We start from the raw sequence: 17,265 nt of genomic DNA, 5'->3' as shown, positions 1-17,265 counted from the left end.
CAGCTTTGGGAATCCTCCCACAGGTGATGACTGCAACAGTGAAACACAAAGAACATAATATAGATGTTCAAGTGTATTTAATGTCGCAGTCCTGGTTTCCTCCCCTCCTTCACCCTTATATCCTCTTTCCTTAGGGAGACATAAGCTTCTTAGGGTGGTTTTTAACCACCAGGACTACTTTGCCATATTTCCTTGGGCTTCTGACTGGTTAGGGCAAGAAAACCTGATATAATGGTGTCAGCTGCCTTGCTTTATAGCACTGACGACCTGACTTCAGTCTACAAGTGACAGCAGGTGATAAAAAACATCGACTCTGGTATTTGGGCTTGCTGAGGGCTACAACAGTAGGGATAACCCACAGGTGATGACTGCAACAGTGAATACACTCGAACATCTGCATTTATGGTAAGTGTACACAACTGTACTTTCTGATTGCTTGGTAGCTGTAGAGTATATATAAAGTGAAGCCCTGCCTTTAATATGGAGCCTTATTAGAAAACTGCAGATTGGTATCAAAACATCCACAGATCCTGAAAAATGGTGCATAAAATTAAACTCTTGGTTCCATTCGCTTTTTTTGTAGATATGTTGAACATGGATGGCAAGTAGGAAGTTTAAGAGCAGTATAATCCAAGCCTGTGTAATAAACAATTGATGTCAGGAGGTCAGCATTGAATAGATGTGAATTTTTAAGTTGTCTTTACCAAAATGAGTAAATAGCTGGACGCTTTTAATACTAAAGCTGAATGTTGTATATATTTGACCCATGTAGTATTTTTGAGACGATAGTAACTGCTGGTCATTAAAACCAGCAACTGGTAGTGCTATCTTTGTGTCATCAGCCAATTTTGAGAACTGTGCAGTGGTGCAAGGAAGCAGTAATTATGAGCAAGTGAAGCAGATAAGACCCAAGGACAGATACCTTTGGGACTTTGTAGGTTACAGCACTAGGTAAGGACAGGTTATCTCTAACTTTGACAGGGAAAGTCCAGTTTGTGAGCCAGTTGCTAAAGCTCTGGTTATTATAAGGATATTCATTAAATCTGATAGTTGATTAATAATGTTATGATGAGGGAATGGTATCAGAGGGCTTCATCAGGTCTAGATAAATAACATTTCCAAGGAGACTAAATTCAGTGACTTCTGGTATATTATCATGCTGCTGGATAAGGTTTGTTGAAGTCAGATCAGCTGAAAGGAATTTTAACAAGACCTTGTCAAAAAAAAAACAAAAAAAAAACTTTCCACTGATTCGGGTTATGTTTATAGGTCTACAGCTACCACGATCTTAATATCACCACATTTTGTATATTGTACAGCAGCTGACCTTCAGTAGTTGAAGATTAAACCTGATTATAATGTAAACTGATACAGAGGAATGAAGACCGGAAATAGTTTTCCGTCAATTTCATGCTAAAGATGCCAGATATCCCATGTGAACCTACAGCAATATTAGCTTTCAAGTCTCTAAGGGCTATTTATTACCCAAATATTTTGTGAAATTAAGATAGTCTGTTCCATTGAGAGCTATAAGTTTGGTTACCTGTGACGTACAAAGTAAATTAAGCAATATGTTAGCCATTTTAAAGTCTTCTACAGGCTTGCCCTTGTGTACAAGCTGGTAAGCAGACCCTATTATCTAAAACGTTGGTGGCTAAATTCCACTTGGAGTGCCTCGCTTATATTAATGGCTATAGCTGGAGTTCTGGAGGATTTTTAAAATCTTTCCTTACAGTTGATTGAAGAAAATCTTCTGTATATCTTCAAAAAATGACCCTTTTTATTATGAAGTACATTTAAGTTGTTTGTTCTTATGGGGGCTTACTACAGAAGATGCACTTTTTTTCAATTGTATGACTTAATAGCCTTCATTTCCCACACTGGAGTAGTTTGTCGAGGGTGTAGCTGTTATATAGGAAGTTAAAGGTTGTTAAAAGAAGCCTTCATTGGCAATTATTACTGATTTTGTTATTCCAGCTCTTTAAAAATGTTGATCATTTATTACCTAAATTTTGCAGTAGTTTTTTTTTTTTTTTTTTTTTTTAATAGTGAATACCAGGTTATAGCACCTCTAAGTAACAGAACATGTTGCAAGTTGGAAGATCCATAAAATCCGAGATAATGCAGTTCCTCATCCTAAGTTATCCAATCTGTGCTAGGGGAGTTTGTGTTCAGTTTTGATTCTTTTAAAAAAAAAAAAAAAAAAAGCACTGCAACATCCATAAACACATGCTGACCTGAGTTAAACTGGTGCTGTAGAAGCTTGTGACTGTTGTCCAGGTTTTGGGAGAAATGTAGAGAAGCACACATTTATTTATTTAAGGACTGGTATTTTTACCCATATTGTTAACTAGACCAGAAGATTGCAATTTGTTACAGTAACAAGACCACCGCTTCCACTAATTGTTACTTTTCCATTATTGTGTTTACAAGTGTAGCTCTTAACAGAAAGAAAAAGTTTGTCAGTGTAAAAAGTTTGTAATCAGTGAAACATCAGCCTTTTCATGCGAAACAATGCAGTACAATTAATTTGTCTTGCTGTGGTTAATACAGTACAGTGCAGATTGAACAGATCTTATCCCTTTTTGAGTTTAAAATAAAAAAGATTTCACTAATTTGATGACTGTTGAAACATCCAGCCTATCGCCTAGATGCCCCAGATGATACCTGCCCTTTGCAAAGTATTCTGGTTTGACCTCCTTCTTCCCACAAATAAATATGAGATGCAGCATTATGAAAGGTCAGATCATATATTTCACTATTTAATGTACTAACTAATGTGACCTCCCTGTGTGATAATCTGGGTAAAGGAAGGAGGTCGGCAGTAAATCAGTTTACCTTTGTAGGGGGAAAAAATCTATAAACTGCTTCAAAGCCTCATCCATAACTGAAACTTCCATGCTCCCCATATAGTTCATGCCTGCAGGCAGTATCATAATGTTAAAGCTAAACCTGTTGTTATTGCTGGGCATTGTAATGTTGTAGTCCACAGTCTCACAAGCATGTCACAATAGCTTGCATTTGTTTGAATTCCAGTAATCAAATTCCAGACTCACTAAGTTAGAGCCCCCTCTTACCAGACCTCTTTGGACAAAAAAAAAGTCACTTCTGTATGGTGTGTTTGTGTGTGTATGTACTCACCTTCAGCATTACCTGTACTAGACAGATCTAATAATACAGGTCTGCCAACAGCATCCCTTAGAGATTTACTGCTAGTGTTTTTCATTGGAAAAGGAGTAAGGGGATCCTGAGCAATCAGTACACACTTATTGACACTGACAGTTTTTTTTCAGGTGACTTGGTGTTTGGCAAGTGTAGTTTTACTATAGATGAAACCTTGTATCCCATTGCCTGCTCAGGAATTGCTAACAGAGTGGTACCTACAGACTTCCAAGGTTGAATTCTGTTTGCATTTTCACCTGCCTTTGTGAGTAGTGTTGTACATCAGGACTATCACAGATAAGGAGAAGGGAATGCCAGTCCATTTTTTTTTATTTTATCCATTTTTTTAACCAGGTCGGCCCACAGGATGCAAGTGTCCCCTCTTTGTAAAGGAGATATAGGAGCCTTGTTTGGTTAAGTGACTTACTTAGAGTTGCACAGTAAGCAGATGGAGGTGGAAGAAATCAAGTCCTGTACCATGGGGGTACAGGAAGCAGTTCCTTAACTTCTCAAAGCCTTATTTCTTTGTGCTGCCAGGCATGCATAATGATTTGGCATATAAGCTGTGTTGTTTTGTCAATAATCAACAAATCAGATGTAAAAATCTGTAGATTTAATAAAGATAATTGATGCAGCAATGCTATAATGTCTCTTTTTATTCCCCTTACAGGGTTGTGGACTGCGCTTCCCTTTGTCTCACATGGATGCACTGAAGCAGCTTTGGAGTAATCAAAGTGTTCTCGTCAGAGACCTGAAACTCAGCTTAGATAAAGAAAAAGAAAACTTTGTGCTCTCACTGTGGGGGGAGAGTTTACTTGAAGTTGTATAATGGAATCAAGGAATTCAGATTGTGCAAAATGTCTGTAATCCTGACTTATGAACTTTGGCAAACTGCAGGAACAATCATGTCCACCATATTCCTTCACAAAGCCTGGTCTGTAGCTAGTGAAATTGTTCTTCATTTGGTCAGTATCACTTATAAAATCCCATGGATAACATCATTGTATTAGTTGTGCTTCCTGATATGGGGAAATAAACCTGTCTGGATTATTTCTTACTTTTTTATTATTTTCTTCACACAGTTTGCACTAACATAAACCGAACATGAAAAGTAATTATTCTAAGTCATGCAGTTTGGTTGGTTAAATAAGTGCTTTATTTACAGACTGTTGATGTTTTGCCAAAAAAAGCACAGTCAAGCTAGTTATCTGGTCATTTCCAGATATGTCATGGAATGAAAGTGAATTTAGGAGTAACAGTACAAAAAAATAACAGTTCGTCAGTACAAAAATGAACTAAAGTCAGGTAAGGATAGCAAATTAACAGCTGTAAAATAATCAGACATAATATAACAAAACTGGTGCATACCAAGTAAAGTACATGTACAGAGAAAATGCAAAAGGCTTGGACTAATACTATATGTACAGTGAGGTAGGCATTGCAGTTATAACCATTTGTCGGTGAGTTCCTGGCAGAATGTTATTATAAAGCACTTTTGTTCTGGCATTACACATTAGCCTCCTGACGGTATGTGCCAGAGCCTGTTAAATGTAACAAGAGTATGAAATGGTGTGTGTGGGGGGGGGGCGGCGGCGGTTGGCTTGTGTCTTACTAAAAGAACAAATGTTGAAATGGCTGTATTCATAATAAGCTATATATTTAGAGTAGAAAGACTTTTAACCTGAAACATTGCTGGGGGAAGTCCATAGTCAGTAAGGCATTCCCTGATTGTAATATGCAAGCTGTTTAGACGAGCTTGTCAAATGATAATACTTTTAGTTCTGCTACAGTAGCAATATTCTTGTGGAAAAGTGTATTTTGAAAGGATAGTGGTGCCATAACCTGAAGCATTTTAATGCTAATACACCTTATTCTGTGGGTGCCAAATCAACATCAAAGGCATTAGATATTTGTGTTATAGATGGAGTAAACGGCTATCACAGAAAATGGTAAGTTAACGAAAGAAAATAGATGTGCCTTACTCAGTGGCATACTAGGGGATAGTAAAGGAAATGCAATAAATACCTTTCTTGAATTTTTTACCTGTCATAATATGGAAATATTGCCTTGCTTCCATATACACTCAGTTTGGAGTTTAAAGACATGATGAGCATATGTGCTAGAAGTCTATTTTTTAAGCTTGTCAAGGTTGAGTACAGATTTGCAGAGTACAGGTAACACTAAATTAGAAAATAAAGTGAAGTTTAAGGTGCACTTTACAGTAAAGCATGTATATAAGGAGTAGGAATTATTTGTGTAACATTTTAACTGTACAAGTAAATGGTATTAACCACAGTGATGTATGGCTGCAAAGCCCGAAACAATTCAGACTGCCTACTGGGAGTGCTGCAAGAGAGTTGATAATCAACTTCTGTTGAACTATTTGGGTTTATTGCTGATCTGGTAAAAACTAGCATAGGTTCATAGATTAGTACTAGGCTAACTGCCCTTGCAAGCCATTTTAAGCCTAGCCAATTATCCCTTGTGAGACTCAAACCTTGCACCTTGTGCTTGTAAGGCAAACATCTTAACCATTAGGCCACCCTCACTTTTTTAGCAGAGCATTTAACTATCCAAAAGTTGTAACTGAACATTTTTGCCCACCTGAACATGATAAAGAAGTACCTGGTTGATAATAGTCTCCTTTGTCCTGGTGTTCTGAATCTTTGCAAGTAAGTAAAAACACTGAGCTCAATTAGTGCCTGCAATGCCTTCTTCACTGGCACATGCTTTAAATTGTAATTCCTTTAAGACAAAAGAGTCTGGCTGTAAATGGTAGTTGTGTATGTGTCCTCCCAAGAATAATCGGCCTTTATTAGAATGCTGAGTTCAGAATAGGAGCACTGTAGTTAGCCAGCTGTGAATTTAGATACATGAGTTATAGCTGTGAATGCACTTTTGTTGCGAATGAGAATTTAGTTTTGCTGATGTGTGGTGGTGATTAATGCATCATCATTGAGCTTAAGTGCAGACCTTCCACATTTCACTGTGATGTCCAGCAATACTCTTATCTTTAGTTAATTGTGAACAGAAAGTGCTTGGTGTGAATGCAGAGGGTAAGGCCTAGACAGAATCAGTGTGAGGTATTTTCCTATACATATCTTTATTTTGCCATACATTACTTGGGAACTTGAAGAACAAGATGTATGATAAAATTATTTAAAAATTTAAACCGTAACTTATTTTCTAATTTTCATATTTATGGTCCCATTCTATGTAGATCTGTTTTTGCCCACAATTGTTAATAGTATAAAAAAAAGATATACAGCAGACATAACCAAACCTGTTTCGCAGCCATAGGTTGGGGGAGTTTGTAACTGTAATTATCTAATACTGTGTAATGTAGACCACGTATAGTATGTTCAATTGACTGAGATGGTGGATGCATGCAGAAATATATTTTGATTGGTTTGTCACATAGTTACATAATCTTGCACAATGGCCTCCTTTGCACATTAAGAAAAATAATTTGTTTTAAAGCCTAAAAATGGCTAACTTTTATAAAGTAAGACAGCAGGGAAGGGTGTATGGTTGGGTGACAGGTTAGTCTTTGATACTCCGTAACATGCAACACTGAGTAAAGCCCTGAGTAAAACATGTTCTCTAAATTATGATTACTGTCACATATTATATACATAAAAATAATGTTCATTAATATATTCAAATTGAAGAAAAGTGGGTGCAACAAAAGTAAATCTGCATTTTAAGCCAATAATACATCAAATCAACAATAAAAATACAAAATTGGCACATTCTTAGCCATTGTCCATTTTATCCCTGTAATTGGTAATTAGAATCATATCCTTTTGTAACCAGAACAAACAGGCTACAGAAGGGTGTTGGCTATTTCGCAGGTAATACTGGAACAAATGTCATTCTCATTAGATCATATTCTGCTGCTGTGCTCATATTATGTGCATCTAAAAGTGTTCCCTTTTTTTCTTCTGTGTCTCCAATGTAAAATAACACTGGATCCGTCCACTGCTTGTTCATTTGCTTTCAAATACTATCCTGTCAATTTGCATGTCCAGGCTGCCTGCAGAGGGCATCTAATATACTTTGTGATGTTTCAGTCCTGATGGCCAGCAGTTTGTGTTGTAGAAGTGCAGCACATGGTTTTATAGGTGCAACAGCAGACGTAAAGCACGTAGCATTGTATGCTGACATGACGTAGGATTTACTCCGTGTAAGGGCTGCAGGATTACCATAGTGCTATCATAATTTCTAGAGGCTGTGCACTTAAAAAGATCATTTAGTTGTAGGACAGCTGCATGGAAGTGCAAAGTTTTTCTCAGCGCTGTTTGTTCTTCCCTTTGATATGACCTACTTGTAAAGAAAGCAAGTTTTAATCACATTTACTTTTATTTTTTTATTTTTTTTTTTCCTTATCCCATTCTGATTTTGTCTTTCTGCATACCAGCATGGTTTTCCTTGAAATTTTATGTTTCCATTTGAAAGTTGCCTCATGACCATGTACAACTTGTGGCCTGTGGTAGTAACTGTGTGGACATGTATGATCTGAAATTTGTTGCTTGTAGCTTAAAGAATGAGTGAGTGGTCAGTGGTATAGCTTTCTTCTAGCGAAGATATTTAAAAGATTTACAAAAGCAACTGCATTTATCTAGCTTAAAGGATCTTAGCATTATATTTAAGGGTTTGAAACTAACAACAGTCAAAGCAGGTTGTTAAAAATTACCAATATTTTTTCTAGACTCACTCAGATTCATTATCATAGTACTGCTCTTTAAGACACTGAAAATGGATAGGCTATGTGGCATAATATTATGGAGAGATAGAATACACTGTGGGAAGAACAAGGCTTACCAAAAATCACTTTTAAGTGTGGCAGAAATTAATGCTATCCACTTAGAATGATGCGCATGGCACTGGAAATGTAGAGAGCATAGATACAAGGCAAAAACACACCTTTTTTTTACTGTTTTTTAACCTAGTTCTAGATGCACAAATTGTTTTCACATAACATACATGATTATTTGGCTAAGAAACAGATGAAGGTATTGCAAGTAACTTTGCAACTCGAGTCCTCCTGTAAGTACAGAAGGACTTGGTATGTTTTTTAAACTTTTTTGTATAGTGTAGTGAACACAGAAACCACTGGTTATGAATTAAAACATTAACTGTGATGTTTTAAATTTAACAACCATTATTGTACTTGACTGTAGTTTAGTAATACTTGTGAATATGTGTGGTTGCTTAAGCAGCCTATACTTTGCATAACTGAAACTTGACATGATGTTGCTAACAACTCCGTTTTAGGTCTACTGGTCTTAACGGGCAAACAGATAAATATTTATATTTCCCTGGGCGGTACTATTAACATCAGGGGCAGAACTTCCATTTTCTGAACTAATGTACTATGATGCAAAACGTTTGTCCACAAGTTTGACTAAGCTCTCTCTAATGTATGACCACTGTGATCATGCAACGATATCATGGTAATACGGCAGTGTATGTTCTGGTACCCTGTACTTGGATCCAGAGTATTTGAGAAAGGTCTGTAAGTATGAGTTCACATTATTTTGGTACAAATTTTAATCTTTAAACATCAAGTTCTTTGCACTTTATTAAGTAAAAAAATGTTGAGAGTCATTCTTAATGTAGTCTCCATTAATTAGCATCACTTATCTATGGCAGACACAGAAGATTCTTCGTTTCTTAGATGACATAAAAAGAAAACATTTTCTGGTGGCTACATACAGCTGTTCAGGTGAAGCAGAATGCAATCTGCACTGTAGCATTCTTGTAGTACATAAACAATGTCATGGGTTCTGTGCCATCCTTCATATTTAGCTGCTTGTCCATAGTCTTTTTTTCACAGTGTTTGCATGCAGTAATGCAGTGTTATAAGACCTCTATCTCCCAGAGGTGGGAGTTATCCCCTTCCAAAAGTTGTCTGATAATTACATGATCCTTGTCATACTTGTCTCCTCCTATAATAAAAAAAATAATAATTATTGAAATTTCCTCATTTTTTTCTTTCATCTACAATAAATCATAGTAGCAAGAAATGTTCATTAAAATGTATCTGAAGACATGTTACTTTACAGTGGTATATACTGCAGGACCAGCGTTGTGCATGGTTCACACAATCACACAGCCTTGTGCTTATTTGAGTGGCATTAAAACGTTTGGAAGAGAGAGGGGAAGGGGTGTCAAGTCTGAGTATTTAGAAGAGTAAGGAACTAAGAAGATTTGATGTTTTACTTACTGTGGATATGGTTAACAACACTTTCAGCAGTCAGGTATACAGGAAGGAGGTTTTTGCTAACCAGTATCTACACAAAGACAGTTTACACCCTACACACATGAAAAAAGGTGTTGTAAAGGGGCAAATAATTCGTCTGAGTAGACTAACTACAGATGATGATATATTTTTTATTTTTTAGGGAAATTGAATTCCTGAGATCTTTATTTTTATGTAGAGGTTACACCTTAGATTGGATTCAAAACATAGAGCAGGAAGTTATTAAGCTCAGAAAGGGTATTGCTAAACCTATTCTTTTGTCTGACCATGTAGGTGTTAGTTCTAGATCCACCAATGTAAGTGTTCTCAACACATACAACATTGCCTTTCCTTTAATGTGGTCCATCAAGGACATTATCATCAGTAATTGGAAGGTGTTGTTAGGCAACAAAGATTTGGTTGGTATTTTAGGGTTTAAACCTAGGGGTTAAACCTATTTTTACCTACAAAAGGGTAACCAACATCAAATCTATGCTTGAGATAGATCATGTTAGACATCAGGACAATATCAGAGCTGTTAGCATCAAGAGGGGTACATATGCATGTAATAATTGCAGACAATGTAGATTTATCAGCAATAGTACTTGTGTGTTTGTCAAGTCTTTAAACTACACGATTTGGGCTAAAGGTTATTACAATTGCAATTCAGATTATGTAGTATACATTGCAAATTGTGTATCATGTGAACAGTATTATATTGGCAAAACCAAGAGGGTTTTGAAAAGGAGAATTTATGAACACAATTTAGCAATAAAAAATAAAGATAGGCTCAATTCTTTGGCTAAACATTCATCAATTTGTAGGGATTTTAAGAAATTTGAGTTTTCAGTGTTGGACAAGATCAACACTAGTGATTTTGGAGGAGATTTTAATAATATTTTGGAGTGTAAAGAGACACTGTGGCAACTTGCGCTGGGGGCTAAGCCGCCTGGCCTTAATGAGTCTATTAATTTAAAATGTTTTTTAAAGTATAGACAATATATCAATTAACTACATACATATATACATATTTTATATATATATATATATTTTTTTATTACATCATTATTATATTATCATATTTTTTTACATTTTTATTTGTTTATAGTAATATATATACATATATATTTATATATATATTTTTTTCACTGTAACATACTTTCCTTAACTGGGTTATATTCATTTATGATTATTTACCATTATTTTTTATTCACATTTATGTGTATATATATATATATTTTTTTTTTTTTCAACAAAATCAATTAATCAACATGAGGTCATTTCCTGTATTGTCAAGTATTTAAGGAACTGGGTTTATTGTGTAAGTGTTTCTGAAGAAGTTCACGTATTAAATTTGTGGATGAAAGCGCTAAAACACTTGTTTTTTTTGGTCTCCTGGTTTTCTCTACAGTTTTTCAAGTTTGTTCGTTTGGATCATTTATTTTATTTTTGTACTGTAGAACAAATGTACCAACACTCAAGTCCAATGTCCATGTGTTATCAAAACTAAAGTTCTTGAGGTACATGGCCAGCATGGGACAAGGATAGCAGCACTTCTTCACTGCTCTGCTACGGAAGTTGTATTTCTGACAGGAAATGTTTTGTTTGAATAATCCTAAACAGCTCACGCTAGTAAATTTCAATAGCCCTTGGTGTTATAAAAGATTATTTCAAGAAACAAATTGAAAATCTAATAGTTTTCCTGTCAAAAACTGTGTAAAAAATAATTTCTTTCACTGTATCTGGCAGCAACATGAGTTACACTAAGGCAGCAGTTAAGAATTCTTCATGTAAGAAATAGCTTCACTCACTTTTGTCTCGTATTCAAGAATTATCATTAAATATGGACAGATTGGACAGTAAAATTGATGATTTCAAGAAAGATTGTTCCAAACAAATGGAACAAATTAGTGAGGCTCTTCAGGTACAGAAAAATCAGATCTCTAGCATGGAAGAATCCCTTAATGTGGATAGAAGGCTAAATGAAGGAGAAAACAGCATTGGATTTTTATTGCTGCAAAATAAAATCTTGTCATCTAAAGTAGGTGACCTTGAAAATAGATCTTGAAGGAATAATAATCGTATATTTGGACTTCCTGAAGGTAACAACACGATTTCTTCATTAACTGCCTGGCTTCCTAAGACTTTAGATCTCCCTGAAGCTCTCTCTTTTGGGGTAGAGAGAGCACACGGTCCCTAGATAAACCTGCTGCAAAACCTGGTTCTTCTCCGAGATCTAGAGTGGTGAAATTTATTTCATCTCAAGACAAAGAATTGGTACTTAAAATTGCATGGGCTAAGTCACCATTTATATACGATGGAAATACTGTGCATTTTGGCAATGACTACTGAACAACAGTGATGACGAAAAGAAAACAATTCCTTTCACTTATTAGAGAACTTAAGCAAATATAGGGGCATTTATTATTCCTGGTCAGACTAAAGATTTTCCTTACAAATGGGATTAAATTCTTCAAAGATCCTGACTAGGCTTTGTCATTTTTGCAAACAAATAAAATACTTTAACAAACAGAGCAAATAGATTGGACTAATATCCTAGAAGAGGCACATACATTTAAATGGAAGCAAAATAAGTCAGAAAAAAAATAAGGGAACAATGAAGATATTTTCCTTTTCTATTTCTGCAATCCTTATTTACAAGGAAAGTAACTTGATGTTAAAGCATGTTTGTTTTCTTCATTTTGTAAATAAGCACAATTTTAGTTTTATGTAAATTAACAATAAGGCAAGAAAGAATAACATACTCGGTTACAACATAAATAGAAACTTGACTACAAGCAAGTAGACTGCATATGAAAGGAAGTTTAACTTTTTTTTTCTGCATTATACTTATTTATTTTACAATTAATTGACTATATCTTTTTATGAGCTGGAACAAAAAGTTATACATTTTAACAAAAACATTCGGTGTTTATATTAATTAAAAAATTTCAGGTTGCTGTATGAAATTGCATGCTTAGACGTTTCTGCATATTTTATTTCTGAAATAGAAAAGACTGCAACATGACACATAGTTGAACTCACATTTGTTTATCTTATATAGTTGCCACTACAGGCTCAAACACAGCATATATCCTTAGTAAATCTGAAGGTAATGCTACTCAATGCTAGAAGTCTAAACCTCAAAATGCTCTGTCTAGAGGCACTCCTAAAAATGGAGAACATCTACATCTGTGCAGTAACTAAGACTTGATTCACGGCTCCAGAGAGCACCCCTGCAATACCAGATTACAACTCTTGCCGCACTTTTCAGCCACCAAACCAGGACCAAAGCACTAAAGGCATATGAGTGCCCATATTCACCAAGGATATTCACACCTCCAGACTAGTTGCCCAACAGAATGCATCTGAAATTCTACAGGTGCAACTAACACTAAGTAAGACTGCAATCCAAATTGTAGCTTGCTACAGATCCCCCACCATGCCCCATGATTCTCACTACACCTTTCTAAACATACTAGATAATGTTAAGATACAACCAAACACCCTAATACTGTGTGATTTCAACTACCCTGCCATTAATTGGGAAAACTACTCTGGTACCAACACCTTTGCCCAACGGTTCTTGGAATTCATAAATTCCAACCCCCTGGACCAACTAATCCATAGTCCCTCCAGGGGCTCAAATATCCTAGACCTGGTCATTACCAACATGGTAGATCGATGCTTCACACCATTGTCACCCCCCCCCCATTAGTCAGGTCTGACCATAAGCTAATCACCCTTGACATCCACATCCCACCCCCTAGTAGGGAAACCTCCATAAAAAACTTCTCCAAAGCCAACTTCATGCTACTCAAGTCAGAAGTGACAAACATCATGACACCCATGCAGACGGGAACTGAAAGTTCGACCACTGAATCCTACACTAAAGCACTGTACGAGCATATCCACTTGTGCATGAATCATGCCATTCCAAACGGAACTAAGGCAGTCTTCTCCAAAAAAAAAAGCAACCCAATCTGGTGGTCCCCTACTATAAATAAACTATACAACAGAAGGAAGAAACTGTTGCAAAAAAGAGGAAAATCGCAGGATGCAAAAAAACTCCCTTACCAGCCTCAGTAAGAAGCTGAGATCCCTCATAAAATCCTCCAAAGCTAGTTACGAAAATAAAATGCCAAAGATTCCAAGGACAACCACAAGGCATTCTATAGTTATTTCAAGAATCTAAATGGCAATGCTCAGATCTGCTCTGAGCTACAACAGAATGGCATTAAGTATACTGATCCCAAGGATATTGCCAATATCCTGGCTGATAGATTCAGTGCCAACATCACCCCCTTAAGGGCCCATCTCAATACCAAAAGATTGCCAAATTCCGGTACTCACGGCCACACAGGTAAAAAACACTAAGAATACAGCATCCATGGGACCAAACAACATCCCAGGCTTTGTACTACATGAACTACAAAATGAACTGGCACCTCACCTAAGTGTCATGTTTAATCTTAGCCTCATCTCAGGCTTCATGCCCAATGAGTGGCGCACAGCTACAGTTATACCAGTTATCCCACTCCACAAGGGGGGATCCACCTTGGATCCCGAGAACTATCGTCCCATCAGTCTGACGAGCCTGATCTGCAAAGCCATGGAATGCATTATCATGGAACTTCTAAACAGACATTGGCAACCTTCAAACACTGGACCACACCCAGTTTGGTTTCGTAAAGGGCCGATCTTGTCTCCTCAACCTGCTTGACTTCTTCAAATCAGTCTCCAGGGCTGTGGACAGGGGTAAGGCGGTACACACAGTTTATCTGGACCTCGCCAAGGCCTTCAACACCATCCCCCCACTCTGAAATCATAAACTTACGAAGCTGGGCATTAATCCCTACATCACTCGATGGGTTGCCAACTCACAGAAACTGACAGAACCCACACTGTAAAAGTAGCCAACTCAAAATCCAGCTCCAGACAAGTGGATTACCTCAGGGTTCAGTCCTGGGACTGCTCCTGTTTGGCATCTACTTCTCTGAAGTACAGGCCACAGTAAGGGACTCTGGCTAACAAAGTTTGCAGATGATTGCAAACTGGGAGCCATTACTGAATCCCCAAATTATGTGGATGTTCTACAAAAGGGCCTTACAGAAACAGATGCTTGGTGCCAGAGCCATGGGCTCAAGCTCAATGCCAATAAATGTGTAGTTATCCCCTTTGGGAAAAACCATGTACCCATGAATTACCACATAAGTGGCAGTACACTAAACACTGAAAATGTGATAAAGGACTTAGGGACACAGGTGGACAGTGAATAAAAATAAAAAGAAAGGAGTACCTGTAAAGCCCAGAATAAAGTCAAAATTGCAAAGTGTAAGGTACAGGTACTCCACAACTATAGAAGCCAACCAGTAACAAAATTCAAAACTGTTCACGAATGTAGCAGAAAAAATAAAAACTTTTATTCCATGGATAGTAAGCGCTTTCACGTCTGCTCAGGATGCTTCTTCAGACTTTAATAAAAACAGTATAACTTAATTACTTAAATACAAGTCATCTGACACATTCTACCAATGAAATCACATCAAACAACTCATAAGGACCCCCCCCCCTTTTTACACACATAGAAGCAGGATTCATAAAAAAACATAAAAACTCTAATCTTAAAAAAGAAAATAACAATAATAATAATTATTTCAACATCAATGTTTCAAAGGATGATTAATAAGAAAGGGTTTTAAACTAACCCTTTCATTTAGACCATGTCCTATGTCTGATTGCATCCTGATAATCCACTTGCACTCTTCCCTCTCAGAACTGATTCAGACAACAATGAGATTAGGCAATGTAGCGAATTTTACTATTGCCAGGAATTCAAATGTATGGGTAGTGCCTTCCTGCAGTACATGTCTAGCTAAGGCATTCCTATCGTTCTCTTTATTAATGGCATACTGATGTTCTCTGATTCTCTCCCTAAGGGTCCTATTTGTCATACCTATATAGAATGCCTGGCATTTGACACATAATGCCAGATATACAAGATTCCTAGACTTGCAATCTGCATAATGATCAAAATTATATACCACCCTGTATCAGGATGTTCAAAAATATTCTTACCAGATATATACCTACATTGATTGCAGCTCCGACATGGGAATGTGCCTTTCCTATCTGTTGATACTCTATTATGATGCCGTTTAGCATAACATTTTCTTTAATGATCTAGTGTTCTTAAAAGAAAAACTGGGGTGGGGACCTACTAATGTTTTAATATTATCATCTAGTTGTAAAATCCCCCAGTTCTTCTTTACAATGTTTGTGATACTTTGATTTCTATTGGTGTAAGTAAGTACCATTCTTTTCTTGTCTATATTAGACCGCCTAGTCCGTTCAGCTTGTTCCCTTCTATCCATGTGGATAAAAGGTCTTGCCCCATCCTTGCGTTCTACTTGTAGTGCTAACAAGTCTGTTTCATGATGTCCCCTAGATTTAAATTCACTATCCAAGTCTACCAATCTTTTATGAAAGGTCAAATCATCACTCACTAGTCTGGAGCACCGTGCAGCTTGATTCTTAACTATATTTTATGTATATGTGGTGGATGCATGCTGTCACGGTGTAGGTAGGCATTTCTCCTACATGATTTTCTATAGATGTTAGTATCAAATGACCCATTCTGTTTCCTAATAGTAACATCTAAAAAATTAATCTGTGTATAAGATCTCTCCCCTGTTAACCTTAAAAAAGGTGTCGTATTATTAATATAATTCAGAAAATCATCTAGGGTAGACAAATCACCACTTCATATGAGAAAAAGGTCATCCACAAATCATTTGTAGTACTTAATATATTGTGAGTACAAATCATTCTCCAAAATGTACATGGATTCCCAATGGGCTAACACTAGGTTTGCGTAAGAATTGGCACACGACGTGCCCATCGCAACTCCTAGGGTTTGGAGGTAGTACTTATCATGAAGAAAAACATTATTTTCAAACACTAATTCCATAAGCATGGTGATTCTAATTACCTTGTTTGTATTCAGGCCCTTTTCAATAAGAAAATGCCTCAGATAATCTAACCCTGTGTCATTAGGTATACAGGTAAACAAAGATTGTATATCTAAAGTCGTCATGATGTCATTCTCAGTATACACTTTGTCTCTGGTGCTCTCCGCCAGAGATATTAATAGTTGCTGTGTATCTCTCAGTATCGAAGGTGTGGAGTCAACTATTGGCCTAAGCTGCTTCTCAATATAAATTGAGATTCTTTCAGTAAGCCATCCCTTCCCTGATACAGTGGTCTCACTTTCAATAACCACATAGCCACAACAGTCAGTGATGAGGTGTGCCACATAGGATTTCCTAAGAGCTTTTCATCCAGAAAAAAGGTCATTGTCCCACTGTACTCATCCCTAATTAGACTCATTATAGAGTACAATGCCCCATTATGTACCTCACAAGACATCTGCAACAACTAGAAAGGCTACAGAAATACCTCACTAAAAGAATCACAGGCCTAAAGCAGATGCCGTATGCTGACCATCTAAAAAAGCTCCAGCTATACTCTTGTCGCATATCGCCTACTCAGAGGTGATCTCTGCTTAACATATAAGGCCATGTCAAACCCAGTGCTGTTGGACATGCTACACTTAAGTCACAATCCCCCAGAGCTATATGCTCCAGGGATCTAAATCTGGTCATCACAATGAGCAAAACATGCTGGAGGGATAAGTTCCTGACCCAGAGACTCCCCGTACATGTCAAGCTAAGCGCCTCTTTGGCCCTCTTCAAAAGGAACCTTGACTATTGGATGGGAGATAGGAAATTCACCCTGGGGATCATGTCAGTCTCCCTGGTAGACAGGGGACCAGGGAAGTAAATATTCTGGGAAGAAGT

The 17,265-nt window shown here is 36.9% G+C and overlaps 2 protein-coding genes across 6 annotated transcripts in view; one reads left to right on the top strand and one right to left on the bottom strand.

Moving 5' to 3' along the window:
• Window positions 1-4,219, top strand: part of RIOX2 (ribosomal oxygenase 2) — a 456,423-nt gene extending 452,204 nt beyond the window's left edge. For all 5 annotated transcript variants that reach the window (XM_044072345.1, XM_044072343.1, XM_044072342.1 and 2 more), the window contains exon 10: window positions 3,833-4,219. In XM_044072345.1, the coding sequence (XP_043928280.1) occupies window positions 3,833-3,991 (159 nt within the window). In that variant the 3' untranslated portion in view covers window positions 3,992-4,219. The remainder of the gene's footprint in view (window positions 1-3,832) is intronic.
• A 76-nt stretch (window positions 4,220-4,295) lies between these two features.
• The window catches only part of LOC122802163, a 1,241,087-nt gene continuing 1,228,117 nt past the window's right edge, over window positions 4,296-17,265 (bottom strand). The window contains exon 23 of the mRNA XM_044071837.1: window positions 4,296-9,113. Within this exon, the coding sequence (XP_043927772.1) occupies window positions 9,025-9,113 (89 nt within the window). The 3' untranslated portion in view covers window positions 4,296-9,024. The remainder of the gene's footprint in view (window positions 9,114-17,265) is intronic.

Source organism: Protopterus annectens, chromosome 5.part0, assembly GCF_019279795.1.
Source record: "Protopterus annectens isolate FY-2018-M chromosome 5.part0, PAN1.0, whole genome shotgun sequence".
Classification (NCBI taxonomy): domain Eukaryota; kingdom Metazoa; phylum Chordata; order Ceratodontiformes; family Protopteridae; genus Protopterus; species Protopterus annectens.
Note: the sequence above shows the minus strand (reverse complement) of the source record. Positions and strands in the feature narration are given on the sequence as shown.